Source organism: Sabethes cyaneus, chromosome 1 (genome assembly GCF_943734655.1).
Source record: "Sabethes cyaneus chromosome 1, idSabCyanKW18_F2, whole genome shotgun sequence".
Taxonomy (NCBI): domain Eukaryota; kingdom Metazoa; phylum Arthropoda; class Insecta; order Diptera; family Culicidae; genus Sabethes; species Sabethes cyaneus.
Window position 1 is genome coordinate 59,311,138 of NC_071353.1, and position 12,764 is coordinate 59,323,901.

At 38.2% G+C, this 12,764-nt stretch overlaps 1 protein-coding gene across 1 annotated transcript in view; it reads right to left on the reverse strand.

Moving 5' to 3' along the window:
- LOC128734472 (DNA damage-binding protein 1) overlaps positions 1-4,177 on the reverse strand; it is a 28,119-nt gene extending 23,942 nt beyond the window's left edge. Inside the window, exons 1-2 of the mRNA XM_053829095.1 lie at positions 4,005-4,177; positions 3,611-3,759 (exon numbers count right to left, since the gene is read on the reverse strand). Of these exons, the coding sequence (XP_053685070.1) occupies positions 3,611-3,759; positions 4,005-4,065 (210 nt within the window). The 5' untranslated portion in view covers positions 4,066-4,177. The remainder of the gene's footprint in view (positions 1-3,610; positions 3,760-4,004) is intronic.
- Between the last annotated feature and the right edge of the window lie 8,587 nt (positions 4,178-12,764).

Here is a 12,764-nt window from a genome sequence, read left to right on the forward strand (position 1 = left end):
CCTTGTATCGAAAATATCGTTAATTTTGATCACTAAAAATAACGTACTTAAACGTTATATTTCATCTGCCAGTAGTACGCAATAATTGTATTGTGAAAATGAATTGTTATTTATGCAACTTTTCGCAAATTAAATGCAATAACAAAAGCACAACTTATAAAAAATCGTTTGTAATCGATATTAACTGCATATGCGTTATAAACGAATAAAACGTATGGTTACGTTTTATTTCAATAATACTCATATTCGCAGTGAGTCAGGTAAAACAGTAGTTCAACATCAAGAACCCATACTTTTCTTCATTTGGGTCAATTCTTAGAAGATTTTCCGATCGATTGGTGTAAGAATATTGAAAATCGATCGGAAAACCGCTGAGCTATTAGCGCTCAAAACCTTTCATTTTTCGTGACGCTCGCATTTTTCGATTTTTTGAAATGACACCCTATCTCAAAACTTGCCGTAAGACGTAGTCGTACGTCAAAAAAGTTTGAGATTGTAGTATATCCACGTTAATGTTTTTCAATTTAAATATATAGGATGTTGGGTAGCTTAGTGCAGATATTTCAGGGGCTAAAAGAGGACCATATTTGACGAAAAAAATCTTTCTACGCATATGGTAAAATCTCAATTGTTACAGAGTTATTGAACCATTTTAGTTTTCGGATCTGTTTGATTTGAATTAGCTCTGGTACAATAACTATGCTAGCTAGCTCAATTCGGTTACTTTCATTCGAAAGCTGAGAAAATTTTGTACTGAAAATTGGGCTTAAACCTCCTAGTTCATGAGACTTAATTTTTCAGAAGCAAAAAGCTATGAAATAAGTGTTTCTCAAGGCGTTTTAATCGAATTTCTCCTAAAAATGAGTGGTAAAACTGATTGCTGTTATTTACCAATTGCAATTTAAAACTCTTGGACCTGTAGTGTGGAAAGGATGCATTTTTACCCGGTTCAACACGTTTCACACCTTCATAGTGACAAGGAACTGTGCCGGAATTTGCCTTGTGCTTGTCTTGAAACCATTTCCCACGATTCGCAAAATTTTATGGTCAATCGCTGACGCCACTTGCTGATGGGACTGAGGCTTCCCTCGAAGCCTTGTCGAAAACAACGTTCCTTCATGGAAGCGACGATACGTTGTCATAGACGTCCCTGAATTAAAATCACTGCAATCTGTAATCTGTGGGGGGTTGACTAGCTGGACGCTGCTGGACGGACTGCCGAGACAGCTTACGACAGTCAATAAAACGCAGTAGCGAATTGACTCTGGAGGTTCCAAGATCAAACAGCGTCAAGTTTTGGTCATATAGTCATGTATCAGTCTAGTTATCAATGTTATATAAAATGGTAGACGCTTGAAGCTAAGAGATAAAGATATACGTTTTCATACCTGTTGTTCGGGTGCTCATACTCCGTTTCTCTTACCCTTTTATGATTTTTACCTCAATTCAACAGGAGTTCCTATTCCCATTTAGGCAAGGTCTTAACCGACATGCCGCTTTTGCAATTTTGAACTAGAAAGTTCAGCGCACTTGCTCTGCTCCTGTGGAGCTCTTGCGTCTTCCAGGTTTAGCTTCTTCGGAAGCTACCTATTAACTCCATACTCAGTATGGAAACTTCATCCCGAGAAGGTAGTTGGTTTTATTAACCATGTAATACCTAATTGGGGCACAGTCTTACAACCCAGCTCAACTCCATCAATGGGTATGAGCAATCCGTAAACTGTGTACAGCAATCGAGGCCAGCTACAAGACAATCTTCGTGACTGTCGCAGTGGTATTTTTGAACCCAGTGCCCTTCTGGCATACAAAAAAAATCTTAAAGCTACTCGTAGTTGTCATACGTCAGCGCATCGCATCAACGTATTCAAAGTGTATTAACATTCTGTTGCTCCTTAATCAGTAGCGCAATGTGCGGTTGCTCATACAACCGCGTTCAGCAAGAATGAGAAAAATCAAAATGAAACGGAGAAGAATAAATAGCCTTGAAGACCGAGCACAGTTTGAGTTTTTCTCTTCTGATTTTTTCCTCAGAGGAGGAATCATCATCCCTGGTACAGGACTACGAATTCGTTCTGTTTCGCGACACATACTACACATAGAGCTAAATTATGCAATACTACGTACTACACAGGAACTTTTTCTTGCTTTCGCGCCACCGTAAGAGCACCACAATAATAAAATTGGTGGACAAGACACAAACACGTATCACTCTTACAACATTTAAAGATAAAAACAATATTAAAAAAATTATTTTTACCTACGAGTCGACCGGTTTCAGGCATTCTATGCCTATCATCAGGACGATGCCGATGTCCAACCTGGTCCAACCGATGTCCAGGTTGGACATCGGCATCGTCCTGATGATAGGCATAGAATGCCTGAAACCGGTCGACTCGTAGGTAAAAATAATTTTTTTAATATTGTTTTTATCTTTAAATGTTGTAAGAGTGATACGTGTTTGTGTCTTGTCCACCAATTTTATTATTACTACACAGGAACTAAATTAAATTAAGCTAGATAACATTCTACACACGGACTAAGAACTAAGCGGCTGTTGAAGGACTCGACGAACCACCTACCCAAGAGAGGGGTTCCTGAATTGAAATCATTGTGCAATAAAACGAGCACTTCTGGATTTGTGTTCACTTACTTGCATTAGGTATCCGACGATCAGCAAAGCCATAACAAGACGAATGTCCGCGAATCTTTCCGGAGAATACATTTTAATGCTGCAATCGTTTTCAGAAACGTCCCAGGGCGACCCAAGAAGTCAGTTTCGAAACTGTTTTCCATATGCGTCTAACCATGTCCGTCGCACGCGTTGATCTAGTGTGCTAAGCGTGATGTATGAGTACGAGCAGTTTTCAGATACTGATTTGACACCCAAAACCATACGTTTAAAATGAAATTGCAACGAAACTAAGAGAGATAGGCGTTTTACGTCAAAGAACGAATTGGAGAACGGTACCAGAGCTTTACATTGGTGAATAACAGCAATCAGTTTTGTCACACATTTTTAGGAGAAATTCGAAAAAAGGCCTAAAAACACATATTTCATAACTTTTTGCTTCTAACAAGCTACTAAATCTCATGAAGCAGGAGGTTTAAGATCAATTTTCGATACAATGTTTTCTCAGCTTTCGAACGAAAGTAACTGAATTGAGCTAGCTAGCATAGTTTTTGTACCAGAGCTAATTTAAGGCAAGCAGGACCGAAAACTAAAAATGTTCAATAACTCTGTAACAATTGAGATTTTACCATATGCGTAGAAAGATTTTTTTCGTCAAATATGGTCCTCTTTTACCCTGAGATATCTGCACTAAGCTACCTAACACCTGTCTAATAGGAAGAAGGAAAAAGTATCACGATCACCGATTAAAGTACTCGGATAATGTAGTTGGGTTTCTACACGCAAATAGGCTGTTGATTTAAATCTCTCACCCCAACGTTGTATCATTAGACTCTGAATTGCATTCAAGAATACATAACAAATTCGTAATTATGACACTCGGTGGCATACAAGCACGAACGAAATCGCAACTTTTCGCTAACTTAACGATAATTTGTTTCTTTTCACATAAAGTCGTCCTAATATTAGGTTTACACTTACCACCGGACGAAATAATTTCATGACCGCAATCTTGCCATTGATGCCGATTTCCTTGATTGGTCGTAATCCTTCTGGCGTTACAAGGTATATTTCCAAACGTGAACTTTTTGCCACAATAAGATTTAAGTCAGATGGTGTTGTAAAATTTCCTGAAAACAAAATTACAAATTGAAAACGAGAAGCATATCATGACTATTTAACAGGCCCCTCATGAAAATATTTGCAATATAGGTATATTCGTTCTAACCTACAAGTTAATTTTATCGAATATATTTATTCAAGCCTATTGACAAAGCAGAATAGTAATGCAGTCAAAACCCCATCTTCCGCCCATTATCCTATACAATTGCTAAAAGCCGTCGGAAAATTCGTCCTCTTCCGCATGTGTACTCACCGGTTACGCAAGCCGTCACCGCGGTCGGCTTCTGAGCGGTCACAATATAATTGTGTGCCATTGCAACCCGCAATCCGGATTGAGGGGCTAGGTATAGACTTTTATCGCGCTGTAATTTGGCGTACTATCCAAAAATTTCACAGTCGCACAAAAAACGCTCTATGACAAGCGCAACGAGAGGAAAACCAAACTGATAGACATCGACATCGCAGACACGCACGGCGCGAAATGACAGTTGACGTTGACAGTCCGTCAAAACCACGGTCCTGCTAGGCAGCCATGTTTTTGGAGTCAACCGAGTCAACATATCTATAGCCATTTGCGTAAATGAAACAGCATGACACCGCTATACGTTCTATTCGTTTCACTCTGCAAAGCCGGTATACTGGCAGCAGAGCTGCCATAAATACAGATTTTTGTGCATGCATGAATTTGGGACCCTACCGTTTTCTCCGCAGTATTTAATTTTCTCGATCTAATTGACAAATTTGAGTAAAAGCTGCCGGCTTGTCGCTACCTGCTGCGATGGTGAGAAAAACGAAAACAAATCTAGATAGAATTAACAAAAGGGCGAATGTCGCAAATGTAAACAAAACGGCCAAGTAACAATGATAGCTGAATTGCAAGAGCAATGGCTGTTTACGGGTTGGTTTAAAGCGATCAAAGCTGCATAAAGTAAGCGCTCAAATGGTGTTTAAATAAGCGATGTGCAAGCTACTTTAAGTTTTTCAAACCAGTTCTCTCCCAAAAGCTGATAAAAAAGCTTAATAGCGGATTTTTTTGCTAAACAATCTGCTTCTAAACAGCCATAAACATCAAACCGTTTTACGGCTGCTTAAAGGTGTTAAAGTGTAGAGTGGGAGCTTTCATTAGACTCGCAGCTTTCAAACTACTTGAAGGCTGCTTAAGGGTGTTAAAGTGGCTTTATAAACTTCTACCAAGTTTTCTTTCGGCTCACAGCACACATACTGTCAGATCATAGAATTTCGCAATTCGGCTGACAGCAAAAGTTTGTCAGTTATCGACATTATCGACTGCTTCACGCTAGGCGGGCTAGGCTTCATGTGTAAAGATATTTTCACTGTCTGTTCTGCAGATGCAAATGGGGCGGATCATACGGTGAGTGCTTATGGGTCAATAGATGGCGGGTTCAATTCCCGGAAAAAAAAACATGCATTTTTAATTAGTTAGCTTACTTATACGAATTAAAGTTATTCGAAATTAAAAATATCGCGCTCGACAATGTTCACGGCAAAATAAAAATGACGCGTTCCATTTTTTTAAATTTAAAAATAGATTTTTTTTTTTGGCTGCATAAAGATTGATGAATCGTTGATTAAGCGGCTGGAAGAGCATGTTGCAAAACTATTTCTCGTTCTAAAAATAGAATTGACAGCATTGCGCAAATTGGCTATTTAAAAGCGCACAAAAAACTTTATTAAGCTTCATCGCAGCTTCGAAAGCGGCTTTTAACAAGTCTGAAGCTTGATAAAATCACCAGATTTAGATGTTTAGGGGCTGAAAAAAGGTTTTTATTTCTAAACCTAAACCATAATTCAGTCACAGGTTGAATAAAATCAGCTATAAAGGCGTTTGATCAGCCTGAAATTGTTACTTGGGTAGAAAAACATTCCAGTAATATGCAAAAACCGCTTTAGGATCACTGCTGTGTTCGATTAGTTAAGTCGCCTCTCTAACCTTTACAGTATTCTTCAAATTTATGCTCTTTCAATTCACTATTTTAAAAGTGTTTTTAAAATAACTTGTAAAACAGCAAATTTCTTACAAAATCTGACAAAAATTTAGTAAAGTTTTCAATCGAAAACCAGTTAAAAATTAAATTTACTGAAAATTTTTTATGCAATGTATTGTGCATTTACTTGATCGATGGATTCCGAGGGGAGTTCAGGTACTATAGATCATTACACGGGAGCTCCTAACCACACTTTTTTGACAGCACTTGGTGATTTGTTTACATGGTGTTAAATTTTGAATTGAGTTTTCTATCTTTGTCCGGCAGATAATGATAAAAATTTATAGTTTTTATTTAAGATAAAGTGCCGTACATGCATTTTACAAAAACTTATGCAGTAATTCTTCACGAAATTTCAAATCGAAACTGCTGGATGTGACAAAAAATATGTAAACAAACCACCAAGTGGTGTCATTTGACGGAAAAATGACGTCATCGCATAATGATCTATTTCAAACGTTCCAAAGGTAAAAAAATGACTAAATTGGCAACACAGTTCATAACGTTTTATCGCCATAACTGGCAACACAGGCTCATTGCGTTTCTGTCGCAACCTTAATCGTGACTTCGTGTTAATCATACAAAAGCATTAAACAAATTGTTTTCGAATACGAACGTTATTGCTTGTTTGGATAATGAAGGATAAACTACGCTTTATTCACTATATGCAATTTCGGCAAACCGGCGTTGAAAATACAAATTCATTTCATGCTGAATTTCATTCCGTTTCTTCTGATAGAACGGTAATTCCTAGGTTTATTTACTTTGCTCGATTGGTTCCAGTCGTTCCAGTAATGAAACAGCGATGATGACACAATTTGACATTTTATCTGTCAAAAACTAAAAACGACCCTTTTTACGACCGTTCAGAAACACGCGAATGTTTCAACCGTCGTGTCCACTAAGGGAATGCGCGCACAATACCGCATCTGACATTTGAAGATATAGAATTCTCGCGTCACTTTTCATTTCGTCCAATGTAACAAATGTAAACAAATCCGGTTTATCACAACAAATTATTACTTTTTTTAAACTCTATGTTATACAAAAACACCTGCCCAAATAGAATTATTTTGAGGTGAAAAAATTAGCATTATCAAAATGTCCAATGTGCACATTCGAATTACGAATGACTGACTGTTACTTCGGTCGTTCTCATCTGATGTCCAAAGTGCAAAAAAAATCAAAACAAACCCAATCTGTACATTGGACGTTTAGCAAGTGAAAGTTTTTTTTCGCATTATTTATGCATTTTAAGTGAAACAAGCGGTCTAATATTGAAAAATAACCTCGAAAATAGCGTAGCACGGCAACGCACGTATTTTACGGTGATCTCGCTTAATTTATGTGCAATAGCCTGGAAAAATAAAACCGTCCAAAGTACAGCATGAGATGGTAAACAGTCCAATGTAACTTTTTCCATAATAAACCAAAACTGCTTAGTTTTAACTAGATTTTTAAAATCTCCGTTAAATATTGAATGTTATTATTCATCAACCACGTTGAGTGAATGACTGAAAATTATTTCATTTTGAAACAATTTAAAGTTCAATTCGAAGAACTTCGATCTCGTTTTTCTCAATATGGTGGAATTGTTACATTGGACGAAATCAAAAGTGACGCGAGAATTAACAAAAGGGCGAATACTTTACAAGATCCTTATGCTTGTTTTGTATCGGTACAAGTAACAGTTCTGGAGATTCGAATATCTTTCAGACTTATCGAACCATGTTGCTCCGGCACTACATGAAAATATGAATGTTCTCTTTAGTTATCCTGTATCTTGCTTGCAATAGCCTGGTTTATATTAATTTCACAAAAACCAAGTTTTTTACCACTCAAGCACGTGGATTTTTATAATTTAGCGTGATATGTAACCTGTTTGTTGTCGCATAAATATACAAAAACATTATTTTCTCGTATATACTGTAAACAAACCACTGACAAAGTATATACCAAAAATAAAGTACTCAATTTTCTTACATTTTGCAATAATAATTTTACTTGTACATTGTTTCACTACATTAAGAAAATTAAAAAAGTGAACTTTTTTCCGATTCTTCAAGCAAACTGTCAACTTTCTCACCGTTCGGCTAGTTCCAAAGACCACCACCGTTAGCACATAAGTATAAAGTACACTGTTCACTACTCGTTTTACATTTACCGAAGCGGACGGTTTACCGAGATTTACTATAACTATTCGACGTTTAGCAATAGCCCATGGTAGATCAACGGATCTCGGGGTTGCTCAAGGAACTTATTTCTTCCGTCGGCGATAGCCCGATTGGGGTCGCATTGAGTACTCTAAGTCTGAAGTCGAAATGGCTTGCTTTATTATTTGAAGGGTTTGCTTTTACAGTGGACCCCCGTTCGTTTGAACGATTCCTCATGCAAACTAACGGGGTTAGTTTTTAATTTGAACAACTGGTAACCCTAAATATGCTGGAACTTGTGTGAACTGGCTGCCCTGCTCTTTGTTATTGTTTTGGTGGTTTGATTCAGTTGGCAGTTGCAAACAGCGAATATTCATTCTTCGATCAGATTTCTACCATAATCGTTGGGAAAACGCAATGTGAAACCGATTAAACACGCTAAATCAGCACAAATAAATCGTGTTTATGTGCATTGTCTGCATAAGCAAATGATGTCATATTGAGTATGACGTTTGAACCATTTTTAATTTGCACGTCGTGCAAACCAACGGGGTTCAAATTAAAAAGTGTTCAGATTAAAAACGGTCAAACGAACGGGGGTCCACAGTATAGTTAAATTTTGGTGGAAAATATCGGTAATGTATATAAAAATTATAGGGGTTGTGTACAAGACACGACCGCATATATAGGTGACGCAGAACTACGTAAGTCTCTTTGTAGTGATAGTAGCATGTATTCATGCTTGTAATCATTCGATTCTTCATGTATACATGCTATATGCAACATATATACATGCTACATGCGTTGTATGTAACATTTATCAAAGTAGTAACATTGCATATGCTCAATTCTCAAAAGATAGTGCATTTGAAAACAATTTAACAAAATCAAGAACACAAACTATACTGAAGTCGCTTTTTACGTGGTTTTTTTACGCGACTATTTTTACGCGGTTTTCGGAATTTACGCGGTTTTCGGAATTTACGCGGTTTTTTACGCGGTTTTCGGAATTTACGTGGTTTTGATTTACGCGGGACGTATCCTGCGCATAAAAAGCGACTTGAGTGTATTGCTTTTCTGCTACCTTACTGAAATTAAAGATTGTTTTTATTATCCATATTTCCCACGTTGAAGGGATTTTACTAATTCAATCCTATTTTATCAACAGCACATCTTTTCACTACACTTCTAATGAAACGGCAAGCATGCGTATTCATACAGAGTCGTATTATAACCGAACACTACAGTTGTAGCACATTTTTCCAACACAGATATCAAATTCGCCGAGGTTTAATCGTCTCGCAGTAAAGAATTTGCGATCTGTAGAGATAACTAACTTGTGTCCAAGGGGTCGGACACTCAGCACATAGTGCCCCGGCACTGCAGAGATATCAAACGGCACACCTCTAAAGCCTTATAAAAATAACATTTATAGGGCTTTACACACCTCCGGTTTAATTTTACATATGAAATGGGAGCACTGCCAGTTGTCAAAATCATCTCTCACGGTTGCCAGATCTATCAGATTTTATCGAATTTAACAAATCTTGCAGTTCGGCACTTTCGGTACAGCATCGGCACAGTTCGGCTCGTTTCAAGTCGCCTAACATAAAAACGGCTGTGCCGAGTGACCGACCCCTTGCTTGTGTCATTTTTTCTGGCACACTTCCCTAACACAGACATCAAATTGGACTAGGTTTAATCGCGTTCGTAAGAAATCTGTTGGCACGAGGGGGCTTCGTCACTCTCTCTGGCGTACTTCCCAAGCAAGGACATCAAAATGGTCTAGGTTGAACCGCGGTGTTAAGAAATCTTGTTGAAATGGGGAAACTTTGTCATTTGCTTTGGCTTATTTCCCAAGCACAGATATCAAATTGGTATAGATTTAGATCATCGTAAAGAATCTTCCAACCAATCACGAAGGGAGAATTTTGGTAAAACATACACACTTAATTTTTTTCGCCGAAATCGGCAAAAAAAATGCCGAGAATTGGACAGCTGAGCTCTCGGTAACCTTCTCGGCAAAAGTTACGTTTACTGATCACTCGGTAAACGCAAATGATATCGAATTGTCAAAATATACTGAGAACTTCGGCAAAATATGCTGACTCATTCGGTAGTTTTTTGACGAGATCTGGTAAAACATGCCGACACACTCGGTAGCTTTTTACCGAGATCCGTTGTATTTTTAAATTGAGTTTGCCGATTTTGTCAGTTAATTTTGCTGAATGATCAGTATTATTTACTGCCGATATTCGGAAAAAACTGAAACCACTTTTTTGAAAATAGCAAAAAACCTCAACGCATGTAATAATAACGGAATAAATATTATCGCTTAGCCGCTAACCTCGAACGATGCGACCGATGTCTTCGACGCCAGCTCCGGATCGGTGTCCTCTCGCGGTTTCATTCGATTCATTTGCGAGTGCAGGTCGGCCTGCCGCATGGCATCCGTTTCCGACAGGATGTCGAACCCGTTCAACCGGACCGGCTTGAAAACGAACTTTTTCGCCCGAATATCCGAGATGGTACGAAGCAGGGTATCGAAACAGCGCGGCATTATGCCGCGGTACTGAATAACCCCGGTCATGGTATACGTTTTCCCATTGTCTGTTACTCCATAGGTGAAGACTTCATACGGAACAGCGCTTCAATCAACGGTTGAGCCACCGTCGGGTACCGTTCGTGCTGCGTTGCGCCCGATTTGAATGCGTGCCGGAACAGGTACATATTAGGGTGGGTGTGAAATCTTATAGTTGATCACAATTTCGGGCGGTGTTAAGACAACCATATTGTGAGCGGCCTCCCGCGGACGGGAAAGATCAGATTCGCATGGTAATGGAAATAGATCAGATTCACACGGTGCTGGTTTTCAAATATTCTGAAAAAAGTCTATTACAATAAGTACAAAAAAACTTAATAATATACTTCCAAATCTCTTACACACCTTCACACGACGAAAACGAAATCGCTAGCGAAATGCCAAACAAAAATATTGAAATGCGCTGACTGACGAAGTGACGAACGAGAAAAACGTTTGACATTTCTCGCTGTCATGTTGCCGCCAAAAAAACTGGTGGAACAAAAAAATATCCCATGCATTTGCCGATTTATGGCAAAGCAAGATGCTGTTTTACCAAGAAATGGTATTTGATATTGCTGATTTCGGTAAAATAAAGTAAACCGCAATATTCGTCACATTTTATTAACGATTATCGGCATTTTGAAAATAATTACTGAAGTACGTGAAACCAAATTGCCGAGATGATGTAAAATGTTATTTTTTAACGAGATATCGTTAAAAATAATTTTTACCGTTGAATTCGGCATGAAATTTTACCGAGAGCAAAAATCAAAATTAAGTGTGTAGGTTCATTATTTTCAATTTTTCAATAGTTCAACATCAAGAATCCATATTTTTCTTCATTTGGGTCAATTCTTAGAAGATTTTCCGATCGATTGGTGTAAGAATATTGAAAATCGATCGGAAAACCGCTGAGCTATTAGCGCTCAAAACCTTTCATTTTTCGTGACGCTCGCATTTTTCGATTTTTTGGAATGACACCCTATCTCAAAACTTGCCGTAAGACGTAGTCCTACGTCAAAAGAGATAGACTACTGGGACAGAAATATTCCCCAGATAACACAAAATCGTAATAGAAAGTTCACATTAAATCATTTTCATGTCAATTTCATATTGGAGTTGTATAATGATTAGAGTATGTCAAATCGAAGTGAACAATAAGTTGTTTTGCAGTCGTGCGTGTCTTCATATACAATTCATGACTGTGAATTATAAAGCAGTATAGACGATTGCAATATTTGATTATATCTTAATCATATATTCAGGAGTATTTAGTTGCGTGTTATAAAAACTGCGCAAAATAGAATTACAAATAGTTGTCAAAATTTTCGCACGTATATCGCCTCCACTTTGGCACATATATGTTCTTATATGGCGTGAAATATAACTTTTTCGTTCAGATATGATTTCGTATACCTCAGTTGCAATCGAGATATACAAACCAAATGGTTTACTGGGATCTTTGTTCGATACATTTGGTTCTGGAATTGTAATTCGAATCCTTACACCGAGTCACATAGGCCACCGACAGGTCGGAGAGCCAGCTCAGCAGAATGCGTGCACTTGTGAAGTGTGCATGGCGCTGGTGCTTGCGTTCGGTGCCCGCCGTGTGTCTCAATACGGTCGGAGTTGTCTGTTTTGTTTTGACCTGTTGCATAATATTTATTTACATGATGATGTGCATGGCTAGGGTAGAGTACGGATAGTACATAAGTTTCTATCGAACAGGTCAATCTGTTACAGCACTCGTGCGCTAATTGCACGTCCTCTAGTCGCACCGTCTTTTAATTGCACGTCCGCTAACTGCACGATCGTGCAACTAAAAAGCAGTTATCTGTCAAACTACACGTGGTTTCCCAGGTGGTTGCTACACAGAGAACAGACTACAGCAAAGTTTCGTTAATTGGTGGTTCGTTAATTGGGCGGTTCGTTAATTGGGTGTTCGCTAATTGGGCTGTGTGACAACTTGAATGTCAAAATTGTATGGAATTTTCGAGTTTAGAAATTTCTAACAACTGTCAGTCGGCCCAATTAGCGAATCAGCGGGAGTGCAGTCGTGGCCCAATTAACGAATTCAGGCTGTACCAGGTAATTGACAAAAAGTGTGTAAAAGGTTTTTATGTAATCTATACGAGTAATCCTTTAAAAGAGCACCCCTCGAGCAGTAAGTGGCAAACTAAATCTTGATGTCGCTGCCATCGCTGCTATGTAACTCCAGCACAAATAAATATTAATAAACGTATTGTCAAGTGCAAGGAAAATTGTACCAT